Below are 20,609 nucleotides of genomic sequence, written 5' to 3' on the forward strand. Positions count from 1 at the left end.
CCTCCTCCTCCTCCTCCTCCTCCTACTACTACTACTACTACTATTACTACTACTACTATTACTACTACTACTATTACTACTACTTTAGTCGGTCAGGAACAATCAACAAAAGAAAAGAAAAAGGGGTAATTAAACGAACGTTCAGGTATTTTGAACGGTTTCAATTAATTTCACGACTTTCATAGTGTTTGAAAATAATAATAATAATAATAATAATAATAATAATAATAATAATAATAATAATAATAAAGCCAACGGCCATAGCGTGCTGGTCACACCGGTTCCCGTACGATCACCGAAGTTAAGCAGCATCGGGCGTGGTGCAAACTTGGATGGCTGACCGTTTGAGAACGCCACGTGCTGTTGGCTTAAAAAGAGCAAAAAAATGAGAACAAGACAAAGTAAGAACCAAAAACAAAATCTTGTTCTACTGTCGACCTGAGGCAGCTCGACGAGAACGTGAATTTCACTGCTTCTGACCCTGGCCACTCCAAAGATGTTAGTCACCGGAGCCCAGTTCAGGAGACAAATCGTTCCCATCGAAAAAGACGGACTCAGGAAGACCTTCAAGAATTGATGTGGTGCTATCTTATAATAAGTGGCACTACCGAAATTCGAGTATTTGTCCCTAAGGAATCGGGTAGAAACCTCGGATAAATACTTAAAAACTCCGACAAGTAGCCTTGTCGTGTTTAATGGTGGATAATAATAAAAATAATAATAATAATAATAATAATAATAATAATAATAATAATAATAATAATAGTAAAAGAAAGAAATAAAATGAATAAATGACACCATGTAATGTTTTTTTTTTTTTTTTTTTTTTTTTTAACGCCCGTGTATTCTCCCCCTCTTCCACCTCCTCTCCCCCCTCCTTTCCTTTGACTATTTTTTCTTTTTGCACGTTTAACGACTTTGTAATTCGGTAACGGTAATTATAATAGAAATTTAATGCCCCGTTTTTTTTTAAAAAAAAAAAAAAAAAAAAAAAAAAAAAAAAACATTCGGCCGTAATTACCATTATTATTATTATTATTACTACTACTACTATAAATCCCATTATTATTATTATTATTATTACAATCGTAGTAAATGTTAATTTCTTTCTTGTTCCTCATACGCGAAAAATATATATTATTTGTGTGTGCGTGCGTGCGTGCGTATTAACATAATTTTCCCTTCCCCCCGTTTTCCTTCCGTTTCTCCTCCCCCCTTCCCCCCACGTTTCTTTCTTTATTAAGGAAGGAAGAGAAACGATTGATATCCGGTAAAAACGCTTGATTGCGACGCAGAAATCGAAGCGAGAGCAAAAAAAAAAAAAAATTGTTGAAAAAAAAAAGAACCGTCTGATTTTTTTTGCGGGCGTTCACGACTCCTTAAAACCATTCGATTGAGTATAGCAAAAAAAAAAAAAAAAAAAATTTTTCAAACGATTTCAAACAAGGAGCGCAAATGAAAGTTTGTTTGTTTGTTTGTTTTTTTTTTTTCTTTGCTATTAGTCGGAATCACATTTTGCATCACGTTTACGTTTGTTTGTTTGTTTGTAATAATAATAATAATAATAATAATAATAATAATAATAATAATAATAATAATAATAATAATAATAATAATAATAATAATAATAATAATAATAATAATAATAATAATAATAATAATAATAATAATAATAATTAGTCAGGTGAGTGAATGAAACCAAAAAAAAAAAAAAAAAAAATTTTTTTTTTGCGTATTTCGAGATACGTCAAAAACGACACACGAGAAGTTTTTTTTTTTTAATGTCTTAAGTGGGGCTCGGATTCGTTCGACGAACGTACGTTCCCCCCCCCACCTACCCGCTCCCCTGCCACCTCCTCCCTCCCCTCGATTCGAATCTCGGGTCAAATTATGTAACCGCCTGGAAAAAAATATATACACTCGGTTGTTTTCATTAATTACCTATTAAGTCCCGTTACAAGCTGACAGGTAATATGTCAAAAAAAAATTTTCTCCTATTCGTTTTTTTAATCGAGTGAATTACGCTTAATGATAGCAAAAAAAAAAAAAAAAAAATTTTTACGTTTCGAATTTGGCATTCCGGAAACGGGATTAAATTTTTTTTTTTTTTTTTTTTTTGCACATGGCGGAAGGAAGTAATTTCTTTTCCAGACGGTCGAAAAGAAAAAAAAAAAAAAAAAAATCTCAACTACGAAATAAATACAAACGTGCGCGAATGAAAAACTCTAGAATTTTGGGCGGTGCTTGAGAAATGCCAACAACAAACAAACAAACAAACAAACAATGAAATTTTCTTCATCTCAATATAATTTGTCGCATTCAAAAGGAAACAAATAAGAATTATTACGTAAGAAAAAAAATTTTTCAATCGGGACAGGAAGTAATAAGACTTATTAAAAACAATTCGAGAATGTGTCGCGACCCCGGACAAAATTACGATGACCTTTTCACCCGTCACGTGACGTGAACGAAACTACCACGAAAACGTGCGAGACGCTTTTTTTTTTTTTTTTTTTTTCTATCATTTCCACCACGTGATGAAAATCGCGAATTATCCGCGAATCGGACGGAAATCTGGATTAGAAAAAAAAAAAAAAAAATTTTCTCTCCCCCGGAAGTACTAGTCAGTGAATGAATGAATGAATGAATGAATGAATGAATGGGAAACGATAATCACACACATCGCGGTCACCAATTAAAAAATGAAGTAATAAGTAATTATACGTACGTAGGTTACGATTATGACGTCATTACAATCATCTCATTTAATAATTAAGCGAAAAATAAAGCGAATCGTCGTCGTCGTCTGCTTGTTAATTTATTTATTATCATCACCACTACCACCACCACCACCACCACCATCACCTCGTTAGTAATAATTATTACCAATTATTTTTTTTTTTTACGAATGGAAAATAATTACTTTTTCATGTCTGATCACGTTTGCAATCCGAAAAAAAAAAAAAAAAAATCACGAATCGATACTCCGTCGGTTTTTCTTTCCCCCCTCCCCACTCCCCTCTCCTCCCCCTTTCCTTCTAACGGTTTTTTAATTTACAACGTTCGGCTAACGTTCATAATCGAGAAAGTGTCATTTTCTAACGGTTTCGTTTGTTAAATTTTTCGTCTTCTGCTTGTTGATTTGTACGATAATCGATAATTAAATTAATCGTCGTTTCGATTCCCACCGTTTTTTTATTTCGAACCTTAAAAAACGACAACAACAACAACAACAACAACTACGAAAACAAACACAACAACAACAACTACAACAATAACGACGACAACGACAACAACAACACAAAAATATTGATAAATTAATTCGTTTTTATTTTTTTCCAGAACGTTCGACAGAAAAGGTACGAGGAAGAAAAGGAAAGAATCATTTACGTAAGAACATCAGGTGATATGTATCATAGGTACGAGCAGAAGACGTACAAGTTCAAGGTCACAAATACTCGAACCAACCGTTTCCGTGTGAGAGATTTTTTCTTTCTACCCATCATCATCATCATCATGGGGCAGATGTTTTTTTTGGAGGTCAACGAACAACAACAACAACAACAACGATCACAATGGCAAGAATACCTCTCGACTGAACAATTTAATGAAAAATTTATGACGTCACGACGGGGAAAAAAAAATTACTTAATTTATACTTAAAAACGGTAAAGTAAAAAGAAAACCGGAAGTAAAGTTTTTTGTTTTTTTTTTTCGGTGTTTTATTATTATTATTATTATTATACACATCCGAACGGTTCAAGTAGTATTAATATTAATATTAATAATAATAATAATTTCCATAAATTTTTTACGGTTAAACAAATTAATTAATAACAAACAACAACAACAACAACAACCACAACCACATTCGAAACGTTACAAAAAAAAAAAAAAAAAATTTCGGTCGATTGTTCCGTTATGAAAAAAATTTTTAGTTATTATCATCAATGCGATTCGTTTTCAGGTATACTCTGGTATTAATATTATTATTATTTCAACAATGCGTTTGAAATCGTTTACTGTAACTTATTATTATTATTATTACCATTACGATTTAAAATTAAAAAAAAAAAATTTATCAATTTCCGGTCATAAAATTTTACGATTCGTCCAGGTAGTAGAGAGGAAAAAGAGACGTTGCCAAATTTCATTTGCATTTCGAATTTCCGGTATTATTTAACACCTGATAATAATAATCATTATTATTATTATTATTATTTTCGTTTTCGTCTACTGCTGTTCTTTTAAATTAACGTCAGACTAAATAATAATAATAATAATGATAATTTTTTCCTCGCTACCGAAAAGTACTTACGAACGCATTCACACACGCATCCGTGCACCCACGCATAATTAGGTATCGTTCGTTACCGACCGGTCAAACAAATTTTATAAAATTTTTTCCAAACGTAAGGGGGGTGGGATGGGGTGGGGGAGGGGGTCGAATTGCAAACGCATTTCTAGAACGAGCGATTAACCTCCTCGCACCTTGATTCCACGCACGACTCGAAGGCGGAGAATAAAAATTGGCACGGGATAAAGTGCGTCGTCCTTCGACTTGATACCCTATAACGCGTTGTTGTGATTTTTCCTACTCGAGAATCCTTTCCTTGAAATCACAACATGTTTTCCCAACCATACCTATGACGTCATCCCTCGAATTAAATATTTTAATATAAAAAAAAAAAAAAAAACCAAACGAAACGAATCATTTATCTGAAATGAAATTCCATTGGGAATTCTGATTAAAAAAAAATTTTAACGGAATCGAACGATCAGATGACAGACAGGAAGTGGGGTGACTGAAAATCGACAAACCGGATGTAACTATTAGAAAAAAAAATTATTTTTATTTCCTTCCCAGCCTATAAAAAAAAAAAAAAAAAAAAAAAAATTATACACGAGAGAAAAAATTTCTACCTGTGTCCGTTGTTCTCGTTTCTTTTTTTTTTCTTTTTCCCTTCGACTTTAACGAATCGTTTCGCTACCTGATCTTATTTAAATCATTGTTTATAAACTCCAAGAGTTCAGTACCCTTCCGGTTAAACGAGAATAAATCATAAAGTAAAAAAATCGCAAGGAAAATAGAACGATCGATCGATCGATCGATTTTTCTTATTTCGATTTCTACCAACGATTTCTCAAAGCGTAATACAAAAAGCGGGGGAGGGCAATTTTTTTAAATTTTAAATTCGATATATCGAACTTAAAGTTAAAAAAATTTGCAAACGCGTCGCGACCTTTCTAAAATACAAACAAACAAACGAACAAACAAAAAATTGATTCGATTGGTTTTTTTTTCCTTTTTTTTTTTTTGCTTTCTCATACAATTTTTTAAAACAAACAAAATTTGAATGGAACAAACGATGAAACTTCGCAAAAAGTCAACAACAACAACAACAATCGTTCATTCTTCACTCATCAGGTACGCGAACCAGTGACCCAAATAAATTTTGCTTACATCTGTCAAAACAATTATACGAAATATCTTCGTCGATCATCGAAACAATAATAATAATAATAATATATAATTAATTATTTCAACACGTTACAATGACATTTATTATCATTATCATTATCATTATTATTATTATTAACTCGATGGAATTCGAAAGGAAAAAATTAGTGTCTACGACGTTTTTTTTTTTTTTTTAAAAAATTCTAATGCCACTTTTTATTTTTGTAACGCACGTGCATCTTTTTAAATTTTCAAAAAAAAAAAACCTAAACTTCATCGTTTATCATTATTATCATTATCGTTATTATTATTATTATTATTTCGATTCGAGTTTCGCACGATTAAATTCGTCCGTTTTATTATAATTACTATTATTATTATTATTATTATTATTATCATCGTCATCTTTCATTTTAAATTGATTTATTGGTCAGGGGAGAATCACCCAAATCACGACGTTCAGCTTTTTTCTTTCTTTTTTTTTTTTCTTAACGATTTATCGATCCATCGATCGATGTATCGATCGATGGATCGAACAAAAAAATTAAATAGTTTAACTAACTCTACGATTCGATTGTTAGATAGAGAGAAAAAAAAAGTTTTTCGGCACGAAAAAATAAAAAAAAATAATTAAATTATAAATAACCCCTGGCCGTAGAAAATTTGTTTTTTATTTTACCGTTCGTGTCACTAGAAAAATAAATAAAAAAACTTTCCCTAACCCAGATAAAAAAGAAAAAATAGTAATTTTCCCAAAAAGAAAACAACAATAATGTGTCTTTCCTGCATTTTAACATATTTTTCTCTTTGCATTTTTTTCTCCGATTTCACTTTGACAAAAGAATGAAAGAGAGAGAGAGAGAGAGAGAGAGAGAGAGAGAGAGAGAGAGGTAAAATAAATCTAACGCCACGATGACTTTTTTTTTTTTTTCATTTTTAAATTAAAATTTTTTTTTTTTTTTTTTCATTTAACACGTAATTAAAGTTTCGTTTAAACGAAATTACTTAGTCAAGAGTCATTTTTCATTTTTTTTTTCCTAATTTTGCCCCCCCCCCTTCCCCCTCCCTACCCTCTCGAGCGATTTAACCTTAAAAATTTAACGTGACCAGGCAATAAGAAAAAAGACATAAATGATTTGCAATAGAGAGAGAGAGAGAGAGAGAGAGAGAGAGAGAGAAAGGAAATCGAGAAGTAAAAAAAAAAAAATTTGAAAATTACACAAACATCCCGGATAATTATATTCACGCCAGAGTGAATATAAAAGTTAATAAATAAATACATAAATAAATAAATAAATTTTTGATTGTAAAAGTTCTCCAGCATTCTCTGGAGAAAAAAAAGAAAGAATGGAAAAAAAACACACCGACCTTGGTATTTACACAACACGACTCGATTCGGTTTGTAATCAAACGTGAATCTCCCCCCCCCCGCCCCCATTCTCCCCCCGATAAAGAAAGAAAACTTATTCCTCTGTGCGAAAAAAAAAAAAATTCATAGAGTAAATAAACGAGATTTTTACTATTTTATACAAAAAAAAAAAGATTTAATCAAAAGTTGGCAACTCCGTCGTGACCTCTTAAATTGTTTCTCTCTCTCTCTCTCTCACACACACGTTTTCGCAGTGGGTAGAAACGTAATTGGAATTAATTCCAATTTTTTTTACGTTTTTGACAAAATTAATTCGATGGTTAGTTACACGTTATTATTCCGATCTAATACCACGATTTCAAAAAAAAAAAAAAAAAAAAAAAACGGATTTACGTTTTCTCGCGTCGACGATTTACTCACAATTTCCTGCACAAACGACAAACTTTTCCAAAAAACGAAAACTTTCCCACAGGTTGAAAAATCCACGTGATCAATCACGTGATAAATTAATGAATGAATGAACGATGACGTCGTATTTTTCGTTTTATTAAAACTCATTCGAGGGTTAAAATCCAACATCAACAAAAAAACCTAAACCTGGAGAAAATTAAAAAAGCCAATCGAAATGAAATACAATATAAAACAGGATGTGTGTGCGTGTGTTTGTTGCGTTTGTTGTTGTTGTTGTTTTCATTCATCATTGTTTTTCATGTTAAGGCATAAACGTGTGTAACAAATACGTACTAGGTGAAACCTTTTTTTTTTTTTTTTAATTGTTCACAAAATCATAAACCGTGGAATTTTTCTGGATAAGTGAATTTTAAATCGAACGAATCCGAGATGGACAACAACCACAACAACAACAAAATTACGTTCTCATCATTTAGATTCCAGAAAGAAAAAGGTAAATTTGACTTCCGGTTGAATTTTTCTTCCCCCCCCCCCGTTCGTACACGAAATTCGCCACGCGACGAACGTCCTACTCTAATGTCACACATTTTTTCCCAAAGCACGCGACTATTATTATTATCATCATCATTTCTATTTCCACGTCTTCTCATTTTCTCTTTTACGGTTTGTAAATATACGAATGTGGCAATTCCGGTGCTTTGTATAAATTTTGTCAGATAATCTATCCGAGAACGTTCACCTCCTCGCCAAGTGACGACGAACTGAGGCAGGTATACCAACCGAGATTAAGTCATTTGTTACTTTTCTTTCTTCTTTCTTTCTTTCTTTCATTAAATGTTTTTCTTTGTTCGAAAAAGGCATTGACCCAATTTCCACAGTTCGAAAAGAATTTTTTTTTTTTTCACAGAGCGATGTGATTCGTTCGATATCATCGACGACGCCACTGTCAACGCAACAACCGTGTCAACAACAACCAGAAAGAAAATTTTGTAAAAGTTGCGAAAAAACAAAAAAAAAAAAATCGTGGGACCTGAAAAAAAACTAACATTTTACAAAGACCGATCGCCCCTCCCCCCGGGGGCGTACAAACGATTTTAACCAAAAAAAAAAAAAATGCATGGCTACGGCCCTGACATTAGCATTTTTTTAATTACGACTCGTGTAAATACAAACAACCCAACGAATCATTATCTCTGATAACGATGAGAAACGATACGGCCTTGTTATTTTTTTTAAACGGAAAATTTAAAAAAAAAAAATTTTCCTTTCGAGAAAAATTCGAAAAATTTAAACAACGACGGAAGGCAAACAACATTCAATACAAACGACAAACTATAATCGCACGTTTAAAAAACATGTCGTCGGACAACAACAACAACAACAAAACGACAAGAATCGATACATCGTTATTATCGTGCCAATCTGTCATCAATTATTCATTCATTCATTCATTCGATCAATCGATCGGAATGAATTCATTCAATCACTCAATTATTACGTTAGAATAAAACCGCGTGAGATAATAATAATAATAATAATAATAGTAATAAAATAATTCTCGCGTGGGATTCAAACGTTAATAGCGACTGTCGAGAATTCCAATCGTGCCAACTTTTCCAAACGAAAAAAAAAAAAAAAAAGTCGAACGGTTGAAAAGTTCAATTAATATTAAAGACACGTTCGAAATAAAAATTTAAAAATGGTGGATCGGTTCGCGTTGTGTAATTTTTTTATTGTTCTCCATGCGAGAATACCCTTCCCCGCGCGCGCCATGTTTGTTTTTGTTTTTTTTTTCAACAATGGTTATCGATTATTGTTTTTCGATAGAAAGCAGAAGATAAAAAAAAAAAAAATAAAATGAAAATTTTACTCACCCGAACGTTTAAAATCCCTCGAACGGTTAAACCGACCATTGGAGAAAATTTAACAGTGACTCCAGGTTCAATTATCATTTCTCCATTCTTGTCAATGATGACGTCCTCACGTACGACGTATGGACTTTTGCTTTTTTCCAGTCTTATCGGTCCGTCAATGGTTCCACCGTAGAGTGGCGTGTTTTTATCATTTCTCCCTCCTGGAATTTCGGGTTCGATAGTCACGACGTCGTATTTGTTCGCCGTTGAAAAAATTCTATGATCTATGCTGTTGCCGTGATCGGCCAAATGCTGTTGTTGTTGTTGTTGCTCTCGCGTTCCACCCAAACTATTATCCACGTTGCTACCGTGATACCCATCGTGATGAGGCGAGGACGGAGGATTCGGAACGTTCCACGGTGAATAAAATCGATTTTTACTATTGTAATTGTTTTCGTTCGATGATTGTTGTCCGGTTGTCGCAGACACGAACAACCCGCACAAAAACCATAACGTCCGCCATGATAACAAATTTTTTTTTTTAATTTTAAATATTTTCATCGTTTTTTTTAATTATTTCTCTTATCGTAATCACGATATCATTATCTATCGTTTGAACGATATCGTTTCCGCTCTTGTCATCCAGAAAAACTTTTTTTTCTTTTTTCCCCAACGTTTTCTAACGACGACTAGACGGGATATCCGTTAAATTCTTTCTTGGCAAATCCTGAAAAATTAAAAAAAAAATTAAAAAATTAATTTCATTTTTCACCGATAGAGCGCAGCGTAATAAGGTAAGACGAACGCGAGACGTAAATCAAACCGGAAATACAAAATTAATTAATTAATTAATTACTTAACCGAAATTAATTTAAATTCTTTTTAAAAGGTGCAAAAAAAAAAAAAAATAATAATAATCAGAGTGTGATCTATGGGGGGAGGGAGGGGGCAGGGACAGAGGGGGGGCCCCGGATGATGCATTAATAATTACAACGATAAGAAAATAAAAACACTTTCTAATTACATAACCGACGTCGTTTCGGACCGCCATTGAACTGGAATGTGGTGGTGGGGGTGCGCGGTAAAAAATTAACGGTCGTTTTTTTCGCGAATACGATTTATTTTTTTAAAAAATTCAAATTAAACGATTGATTTAATTTATACACTCGCACAAACCCCTTCCCCTCCTCCTCACCTATAAAAAAAATTATTATTATTATTGAAGCGAAGGATATTACGTAAAATATGATTATTATTAATAATATTAATAATAATAATAATAATAATAAAATCTTAATCAATGCCAGACATCACCTGTGTGATTCATTACACATCGACGTAATTTTTATTATTATTATTATTATTAATATTAACACTAACCGACATTTTTTTTTTTTTTTAGACGTAATGAGTAATAATTTATTCATTTTCAAACGAAAATTTACAACAACGATGGAGTGACGTAGAGAGAAGAGGGTGGAGGGGAAGAGAGAGGGATGGAGGGGAAATGGGGGTGAGAGGGATGAGGAGAAAAACCGTTTTTTTTTTCAAATTCGTTCGTTTTAACCGACGCGTGACGTAAGCAAACGTTTAACAAAAAAATTTTTTTAATTTTTTATTCTAACCGTTCGAACGTTTCAAATCCGTTCGCGTTTAGGCGGTTTATGTAGAAAAAAAAAAAAAAAAAGGAAAAAAAATTTCATAACGATACAAACAAAAACGCGACGGCATCGACACAATTTACATAATAATAATAATAATAATAAATATTTTCCGTTACGAATCGACAGGTAGAAAAAAAAGAAAAAAAGAACGACGGCAACATTGCTGACGCTTAGACGACGACGACGACGATGATGATGATAATAAAACCGAAAAAAAAAAAAAATTTGGAATGGAATGTGCGACGGTTGGTGGATTCGAACAAAGTTCACGCACGCACACCTGATGATGAGGTAATTAACCGACTCCATTAAAAAACATTTTTTATTTAAAAAAAAAAAAAAAAAAAAAAAAAAACGTTCGGAGCCATCGTCGAACGTTTCGCGTGATGATGATGATGATATTAATGATAATAATAATAATGAAAAAAAAAAAAAAATGGCTTCGAACGTTTCGTACCTGGTTTATACTATTTATTCGTTTTCTTTTTCAAAATCAATCACGAACGTTTTTTTTTCTTTTTTTCTTTCGAAGTAAAATCGAACGAAATAAAATTTTTTCAAGGTAAATCACATACGCGCGTATTCACACTTACGCACTTACGCACACACACGCCCATTTTTAAATAAAAAAAAAAAAAAAATTAAAAAAGTAAAATTTTTTTTTTATTCACCTTACAACGTCAAAATTATTCAAACGTCTAATAAAATTGTTCTTTTTCGGTTATTTCAAAAAAAAAGAATTTCCCATTGGTGCCAAATTTCCCGACGGCAACGTTGACGATTTTCCAAAATTCAAAAAAATCCTTTTTGTCCAAACGACGCAATTTTTTTTTTTTTTTTAACACAAACTCGTAATAGTAAATATAAAATTAATATTATTATTATTAAAAAAAAAAAATTTTCGTTAGGTTACGCGACGGTGTTGTATACGTCATGCGCCGACGAGTTTTTCTTACCAACTGAGTAAAAAAAATTTTATTTTATTATTTTTACTTTTCGTCCTCTCTCTCGCTCTCTTTCGTTATAAATAACGCTCTCATTGGTTTGTACTAGTCACGTGGTTTTTCAACATATACGTCACCTATTACAGGTATATATTAGGTTTAATGTTAAAACGGCATAAAGTAAATTTATTTAACGTCCGCGAGATGGTGCGCGCGTCGGCACGCTAGAAAACCGTTGGAACCGCTTTTTTTATTCGCCTCCTCGTATACATTACCTATTACGTCATTAAATCATTTAAATATTAGAAGAAGAAGAAGAAAAAGAGAAAAAAGAGGAAAGAAGATGAAAGAAAAGAAAAACGTGCGACGTCAAAATATCGATATATCGCGATGGCTCGAACGATAATAATGATAATCGATCGATTCCTAAAAGAAAAAAAATTTTTTTTAATTATAAACAATTGACGGTTAATCCCTTTTGAAATTAAAATTTAAAAAAAAAACGACTCGAATCGTTGAAAAATTTTTTGTTCTACTTTACAGGTATGTTAATTCATCATCTTTTTCTTTCCTTTTCTATTGTATTCTTTTAAACAATCCTATTTATAAAAAATAAAAAATAAAAAAAAACCTTTCACCGAAAAATTTTCCATTTTATTACTCGAATACCACCCCCGCCCTCTTGTAGTTGGGTGTCTTCATCATTATTATTATTATTATTTTACGAATCCTGGAGGTATCATTTGATAAGTCGTTACACGACACTTGGGAAATTCTTCTAATTTTTTAAATATATTATTATATATAAATATATTTGTATTTTTTTATTTAAAATTTATATTTAGTAATAATAATAATAATAATAATAATTTAAAAAATTATTTTCATTTCCCTCCCCCCCCCTTCCCTTCGTTTTCTTTACTAATAATGGTAATAATAATTGAAATATCAGGCTTGCAAACTGCTTGTAAAAAAAAAAAGGGGGTTAAAAATTAAAATAAATAATTATTATTAACAATTATAAAGATAAGATGTCGCCGCACTGCGCATTTCTTATATTACTTAGTGTTTTTCTTTCCTTTTTGGATAGAAAAAGTAAGAGATAGAGATAGAGAGATAGATAGAGAGAGATAAGAGGGAGAGAGAGAGAGACAGAGAGAGATAGATAGATAGATAGATAGAGAGAGAGAGAGAAGATTCCTAGTGAATTTCCTGTTGGCACAACTGATGAAAATACGACGTTTTATCGAGAGCCAAAGTTTTTGGAGCGTCGAATTCGACGACTTCGCCATCGTTTAAAACTAAAATTCTATCGCAGTCCATGACGGTCGATATGCGATGAGCGATCGTCAACACGGTGCTCTGACGAAAACATGAACGAATCGTGTGCTGGATTTTCTTATCGCTTTCTGTGTCGACGAATGCTGTCGCTTCGTCAACGCAAACGATCTGTCGGATTAGAAAAAAAAAAAAGAAAAATGGAGAAAACGTTCCAACGTTTTTTTTTCTTTTCTCTATAATAGATTAAAAAAAAATTTACTTTTGCGTTTTTCAAAACCGCTCTCGCGAGGCACAAAAGTTGCCTTTCTCCCTGAGAAAAATTTTTCCCTCCCGACGTTATTTTCGCTTGCAAACCTCCCAACCTTTCGACGGCCATTTTCATGTGACACTTTTGAAGAGCGTTCATTATTTGCGAGTCCGTGAATTCTTCCAGGGGATCGATGTTTACTCTCACCGAACCCTCGAACAAAAAAGGATCTTGAGGAATCACGGAAATTCTCGATCTGAAACGAAAATCGAATTGAGTACAACGGAAAACCTGATTTTTTTTTTCTTTTGAAAAATAATATTGTTCCAGGAAAAATAACCTCAGCGACTGGAGACTGATATGATTTATGTTTACGGTATCGATTATGATTTTTCCACTCGCCAAATTGACCAATCTCAAAAGTGCGGCGAACAAACTGCTTTTTCCAGCTCCCGTTCTCCCGACGATCCCGACTTTTTCCGCCGGACGAATTTCAAAACTCACACCGTTGAGACTCGGTGGAATGTGTTCCCGGTATTTTAAATAAACTCCTTGGAAAATGATGACGCCTTGACTGAGCCAACCGTACGGAGGACTGTTACCATCTTCCGACTGCAAAAACAAATTCCCTCCTCTTTTTAATTCCAAATTTAAAATTGGAAAAAAGTTTTCCACCGAACGCTAATGCCTCACCTCGGATTCTATCTCGTCCAAATATTGACCCACTCTTTCCATCGAAATCATTTCCTTTTCCGTTTCCGTGAATGAAGACACGACACCGTTTAAAAGTGACGTCGTCGATAACGAGTAGGATATAATTAATCCAATGATGGCGGAATCCACGACGTCGAATTTGTGCTGCAAGGCTGCTATCACGGCGCATCCGGTTACCAACACCACGCCGATCATTTGCAAGTTGAAACTTAGCCACTGATTGGCAGCTTGATTGGCAAAAATAGCTTTCTGATTACGTTCCAAATATTCGTCGCTCCTTTGCCTGAATCGAGTCAACGTCCTAAAAAAAAAAATTAAAAATCGTGCAAATTCGAAAAGTGTGCTCTTACTTGTATGCCTAAGGTCAAAGTTCAACGCTCGACTCACCTGAAAGCTCTGATCGTCGTCAAACCCTGTAAAGTTTCGTGGAGATGACAAAAAAGTGGACTCAGGCTAACGCTGCACAATCGTCTGAGTTCTCTGGACGCGTTTCGATATGACGTTTGAACGTGATAATATATCGGTACTAAAGGCACTAAAATTAAACACAGCCAGGGGAGTCCGTAAATGGTCATCGCTACGGACCCGAGTAAACCGAAAAGCTGAGCGAGAAAAATATTCAAAATGAAGGGGAGAGAGTCGTCTATGGTGTATGTGTCGCTCGAAAATCGATTCAATATTCTTCCGATGGGTGAAATGTCGAAGAAAACGATTTTCGACGACAATATTTTCTTGAGTAATTTCTCGTGTACGACGACGGCGGCTTGTATGGTTCCGTAAGCGAATAAAAATGCTCGCATGAACGTAAATATGGTGTTCATGAAAGCTAAAATCCCGTAAACTTCGAGATAATGTTTTTTGATCGATTCGCTCCAGTCGGGAAAAGGATCTCCCGTGGAATTGTATTTCCCTTCTTCCGATACCCAACACGACAGCCAATAATCCGTCACGTTTCGCGACGCTTGCATCAAAGTCACCGATAATAAAATGAGAATGGATAAAAAATGACCGATTGACGTCCAATACGTTTTATACACTCTCGCACTTATGGCTCCAGATTCTTTTGATTCTAAATCCGATTCGACAATGTTTTTATTTTCGTTTGTCAAAACTTCTTTGTCACCTTCGGACGGGGAAGAACACTCGATTTCAAAATTGTTGAATTCTTCAAAACGATCCAGTATTTCGGATGGTTTCCCTAAAAAACAAAAAGTTATATATAACAAATATCAATTTGACGTTAAAGACTTTATTTTTTTCCTGAGGGAACACACGAGAACCTACCGACGGCTTCCACTTTTCCTTTATTTAATTTTATTATTAAGTCTGCATTGATTAAAAGTTGAAGGTTATTGGTACATAAAATTCTCGTTTTGTCTTTTAACAAACCGCATATAACTTTATTAAATATGACTCTCGCGACGCGAACATCGACGGAGGCGAGTACATCGTCCAACAGGTAAATGTCCCTGTTCTGAAAAATAATTAAGATTAAAAAAAAAAAAAAAAATCCGCTACAACGTTCATTGTATTAAATTTTTCTACCTGGTACACAGCTCTCGCAAGTGCAACTCTAGCCCTTTGACCTCCGCTTAAAGTCATTCCTCCTTCCCCAACGCTAGCCAAATCTCCTCCCTGAAGTAATTCAATATCGGCGGTTAAGCAACAACCATCTATGACACTCTTATACCATAAACTATCGTAACTTTTCCCGAATAATATATTATCTCTAATGGTTCCCCTTTGAATCCAGGGAGTTTGAGTCACCAAAGCGCACCCTATAGGCAAACAAGCGAATTCAGTTGAATTTGTTTTCGTTTTCGATCGAAAAACGACCTCCTATTCGTACTACCTCCTTCGATGTTCCTCATTGTAATATTTCCTCTTATTTTGTTAATTTCACCAATGAGAGCGGATAAAAATGTACTTTTACCACTTCCCACAGGACCAATCACTCCGACTAGATTACCTTCTCTTACGACTAAGTTAACAATATCTAAAACAAAATGACTTTCCGACTCTGGAGGACTTTGACTTTCCCAAAAGTTTATAGTTTCCGTTTCGTTAATTAACAGTGGATTCATTTGATTGTTATCCGTTTCCGACCCATTGACTTCTTCTGATCCCTTCAACAAAAATAAAGAGTCTAATGAAAACGAGTAAAAGTACGAAAATGTTATGGAATCATTCAAATTCTCACCTCGGAATTTTTTTTCAAACTGTCGTCGTCCGACTGCCATTTAAACTTGCAATGTTTTAAAGAGTAAATTACATCTTGCTCTTGAAACTTATTCTCGTAATATTCCCTGAAATTATTATCTTTGGAATCCAATAATTTTTGAATTCTATTTATCGACACCCAAGCTTCCGTTAAACCGTTCAATATCCAGGGAAAAGCATTTAACGGAGCAATTAACATGTTAAGAAGAGCCATGGTTGTGAAAACGGTGGCAGCAGTCAATTGATTGCCCAACAACGAATACGTTGCAAAAGTGAGAGTCGATATTATTATCGGTGTCGTGGCCCAAAAGTAAACGCATAAAGCATCCAAATATTTCCTCGATTTCAAATGTTTTATTTCGACGTTACGAATTTTAAGAATTTTTTCCAAAAAAAATTGTTCCCAAACGTGAATTTTCAACACTCTTATGCCCTGGAGCATTTCCGTCGTCGTTGAAACTCTTTGATCTTTCTGTTCCATGAGTTTAACGCTATATTCACATATTTTTGATGCTATTGCTTTGTTGATTGGTATTAATAAAACTGTAAATATGACTCCAGCTAAAAAAGCAACTCCAACTTGCGAATACAAAAGATAAAATGTAACAATTAACTGTAAAAAAAAAAAAAAAAAAGAAAAAAATCAGGTGAGAATTCACATAAATATTATCGATTTCAAAAATTTTTTCTACCTGTAATGGAATACTCCATAGAGAATGAAAACTGGCACAAGAATTAACAACTCTTTCTGTGTCGACACTCATAAAATTAATTATTTCACCAGTACTAAATTTATTTATGTCTAAATACACTGTATTCAATGTTTTGCTATAGATTGTCCCAATTAAGGCTCCCCTGAGTTTAAGACCTACTTTTGTCATAAAAAAATTAAAATGAACATTTGTTAAAGCTCCGAAAAATGTTGTGAGGAAAAGTCCAAATGCACAATATAATCCTGTATCTAATTTTTCCTCTTTACTCTCGATGAATGTAACCAATCTGTTAAGTAAAAGAGGACCACCAAAATTTAAAACATCACTACAAAGTTTTAACACTCCGATGGAGTAAAATTCAAATTTGAAACATTTATGTAAAGCTTTTAGCAAGGTAATTTTTTCAGGTTTTGGTAAGATGGAGACATCTGTCGAACCATATACGGTTACGTCTTCAGGTTTTGGAACTACACCCATGGCAGAATTCATTTTCGTTCTGAGATAAAACGAATTCATTTCGCTGGGCAAATCGAATAGATCATCACAGGTTTTTAATTTCTTTTCAGATCCTGAATAAAAATAAAAACAAAAAAAAATTAATTTTTTTGTACAAATGAAAAAAAAACTTGAAGTAAAAAGGAAAATCAAACCTTTTTTCATTAGAAAATAAACCCAATGAAAAATTAATTTCGATGTGAAAGATTCATTTTCCATGGCTACTCCCAAATCTTCTGAATCGACATCTTCGACAAAACCGTGAAAGGTTGTCGAAGTGAGCAAACGAGAACGCTCTGTGTACCTTGAATACCTATCATACATTTGATAACTGGATTGAGAACTTCCACAGGAGAAAAAAAAAGTCAAACCGTAACATATTTGTAGAAAAACGAGTGTGAATGAAAAACCAAATTTAACATGATATACGAAATCATCATTGGAATGTGAAGTTAAAATCTGACTTCTGAGATTGATCACAGCTAAAATAACTAATAGTGTCCATAAAACTCGAACGATTACCGGACCGTGGATTTTGTTTTCGTGCCTTAGGGATAAAACGTATCCCGAATGTACGAACCAAGCAATAATTTCCACTCCTGCCGTTAAATAATCTACGGGACGGAACATTTCGAATGCGTACTGAGAACCGACAATGAATCTGATAACTGGAATAATTGCTATTAATAAAGAAACTGTAAATCTCGACTGAATTATGCATTTTCGATTTTGATATCGAGTTCTGTCGGATTTCGAACCGCAATAATAAGCGGACACAATGGCAAATATGATAGACACTGGCACAAGTAAAAATAATTGTTGAAAACAACTTCCAATATCTCTTTTGGATGGGTACCATGGCACTAATCCGCCCGGCCCGCACATTTCGACCCAACTCCAATTTCCCTCCATTTTCACCTAAATATTTAACTCATTTCCAAAAAAAAAAAAAAAAAAACCAACGCGATACGATTGATTGTAAACGAACAATGCTTTACAAAAATTTTTTTTTTTTTTGTATCTGCTTATTTCTGCTGATACATATATCACGTGATCAAATACGAAAACCATAAAATAATTTTATGAACGATAATCAAAAAAAAAAAAAAAAAAAGAAAAAATATTTTTCCGTAAATGTAACCGTGTGCGCGTCACACATTTTTCTCCCTTGAATTTAAAAACAAATTTTACGAAGAATTAAAACGCGAATAAAAAAAAAAAAAAAACACACCGTTTTTCTTTTAAATATAAAATGTTTATGAGTCATTTTTCCGTTACTAAACAGTCACTGCACTAAATACAAAAAATTTACTTCAGTGCTGCCAACTGTTATTTTTTTTTTTTTTTCAAACGTCAAACTCTTTCGTACGCACACGTACGTGATCCGTCTATGTTTATTTTTATTAACAATACTTCGTTTTTTGTAATAGTTTAAATTTTTTTTTTTCTAAATCCATACGTTTTCGATTCGCGAAAGACATGATCGATATTCGTTTAATCGTAACGTATTTATTCAAAACTCGGTTCGAATATGATAATTTTGTTTTTCTTTAACGTTATTAATGCCTAAAATGAAAAACCATATGAAAACGTGACAATTAACAACAACAATAATAATAATAACAATAAAAAATTTTCTTTTTTCCCTCCCCCCCTTCTTTCCTCTTCCTTTTTCCCCCCGCCCCACCCCACCTCACAGTTGGAAATGACAATATTCGTTAAGGATCCATACGGTGTTATTTGTATTTTCGTCACCTATTTGTCCATTTTTTACGCGGATTATGCCGTTATCAAATGGGTGATTATCTACACAATGCAAAACAGGTAAATTTTAAAAAACGGGATAAGATAAGACATTTTTTTTTATAATAAATTAAAATTTAGAACGAAATTTTTTATCTTTGTCTAATACACGTTTTGAAAATGTATCAAATTTTAAAAAAATTTATCGTTTTCATGTTGCAATTAATAAGAGAATGTTTCGATATGACCTAATTAATCGCAGAGTAAACTATGCGAGTGTTCATGTTTGTTTGTGTATCGATACACAAGTACTGATTACTGATTCCTTTTTTTTCAGTGCTTGGGGATCATTCAATATAATATTATTCAATTTAATAATCTTACTTTTAATGATAGCTCATGTGAAAGCAGTTTGCTCAGATCCTGGAATAGTTCCGCTTCCTCAAAACAAAGTAGATTTTTCTGACATGTATTCAGGATCGAAGGATCACGACATTGATACCAATTGGACAGTATGTGCAAAATGTGAAACATACAGGCCACCAAGAGCTCATCACTGTAGAACTTGTAAGAGGTGCATAAGGAGAATGGATCATCACTGTCCTTGGTAAGCTGAAAAATATTAAATTATTGTTAAAAATGTCTGTTTTCCCTCATTTTAAAGATGAATTTTTTTCTATCGTAGGATAAATAATTGTGTCGGAGAAAGAAACCAAAAATACTTCATACAATTTTTAATGTATGTCGGTGCTCTGTCAATATATTCTGTCATTTTAATCTTAGCATCTTGGTTTAAAGATTGTCCAGACTGTAGCCAAGATGTTGTCGAACAAGAGAGAAGAATGTAAGTTTTCCGCATTCCATAACTTCTCCATCGATTGATTGATTGATTGATTGATTATTCCAACATCTACATTTCCTCTTTCTTTTTTTTTTAGAATGCATTGCATAGTTCTTGCCATCGAAAGCGTCCTTTTTGGAATTTTGGTTATTGCCATGCTTTCAGTGCAATTGCAAGGGATTTTCGGAGACGAAACCGGAATCGAACAAATTAAAAATCAGGGACGTTATCGTCCCATAAAACCCAAATACGTTTTGTTGAGCGAAGTTTGCGGTCGAACTCATCCCATTTTCTGGTTGTTTCCCTGTGACAAATCAAAAACGAAAAAATATTATGATATTCCCTTGTTAAGTCACGACGTTTGAATTTACATTTTTTTTTTTTTTTTTTTTTTTTTTTTTTGCTAGCAATCAAATGAATGGCGTCGTAAATGACTGCGTGAATTTTAATTAATTACATAATGCAATCTTTTGTTTTGGCTGGGGTTACGTAATCGGAAAATATCAACCAAAAAAAAAAACTCATTAGGTACTTTTACATACCTTACGAGTACCTAAAAAAAAAAAAATAAAAAAATTTATATATATTTAATAAACCTTGTCCTGCACATGGATTTTATTTATATTCACCAATAATAATTTATTATTTAATTA

The 20,609-nt window shown here is 33.2% G+C and overlaps 4 protein-coding genes across 4 annotated transcripts in view; 1 reads left to right on the forward strand and 3 right to left on the reverse strand.

Annotated features, from left to right (window-relative positions):
- The window catches only part of Phum_PHUM602700 (uncharacterized protein), a gene marked incomplete at both ends in the record, with an annotated part of 11,331 nt that extends 11,148 nt beyond the window's left edge, over positions 1 to 183 (reverse strand). Inside the window, one exon of the mRNA XM_002432813.1 lies at positions 157 to 183. Coding sequence (XP_002432858.1) covers positions 157 to 183 — 27 coding nt within the window. The remainder of the gene's footprint in view (positions 1 to 156) is intronic.
- An 8,208-nt stretch (positions 184 to 8,391) lies between these two features.
- On the reverse strand, positions 8,392 to 9,655 carry Phum_PHUM602810 (uncharacterized protein; the record flags this gene model as incomplete). Its single annotated transcript, XM_002432814.1, has 2 exons — positions 8,392 to 8,460; positions 9,152 to 9,655. The coding sequence occupies 2 exons, from the start codon at positions 9,653 to 9,655 to the stop codon at positions 8,392 to 8,394; spliced, it is 573 nt and encodes a 190-aa protein (XP_002432859.1).
- Positions 9,656 to 12,902: 3,247 nt separating this feature from the next.
- Phum_PHUM602820 (multidrug resistance-associated protein, putative) lies at positions 12,903 to 18,284 on the reverse strand (the record flags this gene model as incomplete). Its single annotated transcript, XM_002432815.1, has 11 exons — positions 12,903 to 13,151; positions 13,243 to 13,486; positions 13,571 to 13,842; positions 13,924 to 14,245; positions 14,332 to 15,142; positions 15,229 to 15,418; positions 15,490 to 15,722; positions 15,797 to 16,070; positions 16,145 to 16,777; positions 16,857 to 17,446; positions 17,528 to 18,284. The coding sequence occupies 11 exons, from the start codon at positions 18,282 to 18,284 to the stop codon at positions 12,903 to 12,905; spliced, it is 4,575 nt and encodes a 1,524-aa protein (XP_002432860.1).
- A 793-nt stretch (positions 18,285 to 19,077) lies between these two features.
- Phum_PHUM602830 (Palmitoyltransferase ZDHHC3, putative) lies at positions 19,078 to 20,321 on the forward strand (the record flags this gene model as incomplete). The annotated part of the gene is made up of 4 exons (XM_002432816.1): positions 19,078 to 19,196; positions 19,453 to 19,722; positions 19,801 to 19,959; positions 20,054 to 20,321. 4 exons carry the CDS (start codon positions 19,078 to 19,080, stop codon positions 20,319 to 20,321), a joined length of 816 nt encoding a protein of 271 aa, XP_002432861.1.
- Between the last annotated feature and the right edge of the window lie 288 nt (positions 20,322 to 20,609).

Source organism: Pediculus humanus, genomic scaffold (genome assembly GCF_000006295.1).
Source record: "Pediculus humanus corporis 1103172108318 genomic scaffold, whole genome shotgun sequence".
NCBI classification, from domain to species: Eukaryota; Metazoa; Arthropoda; class Insecta; order Psocodea; family Pediculidae; genus Pediculus; species Pediculus humanus.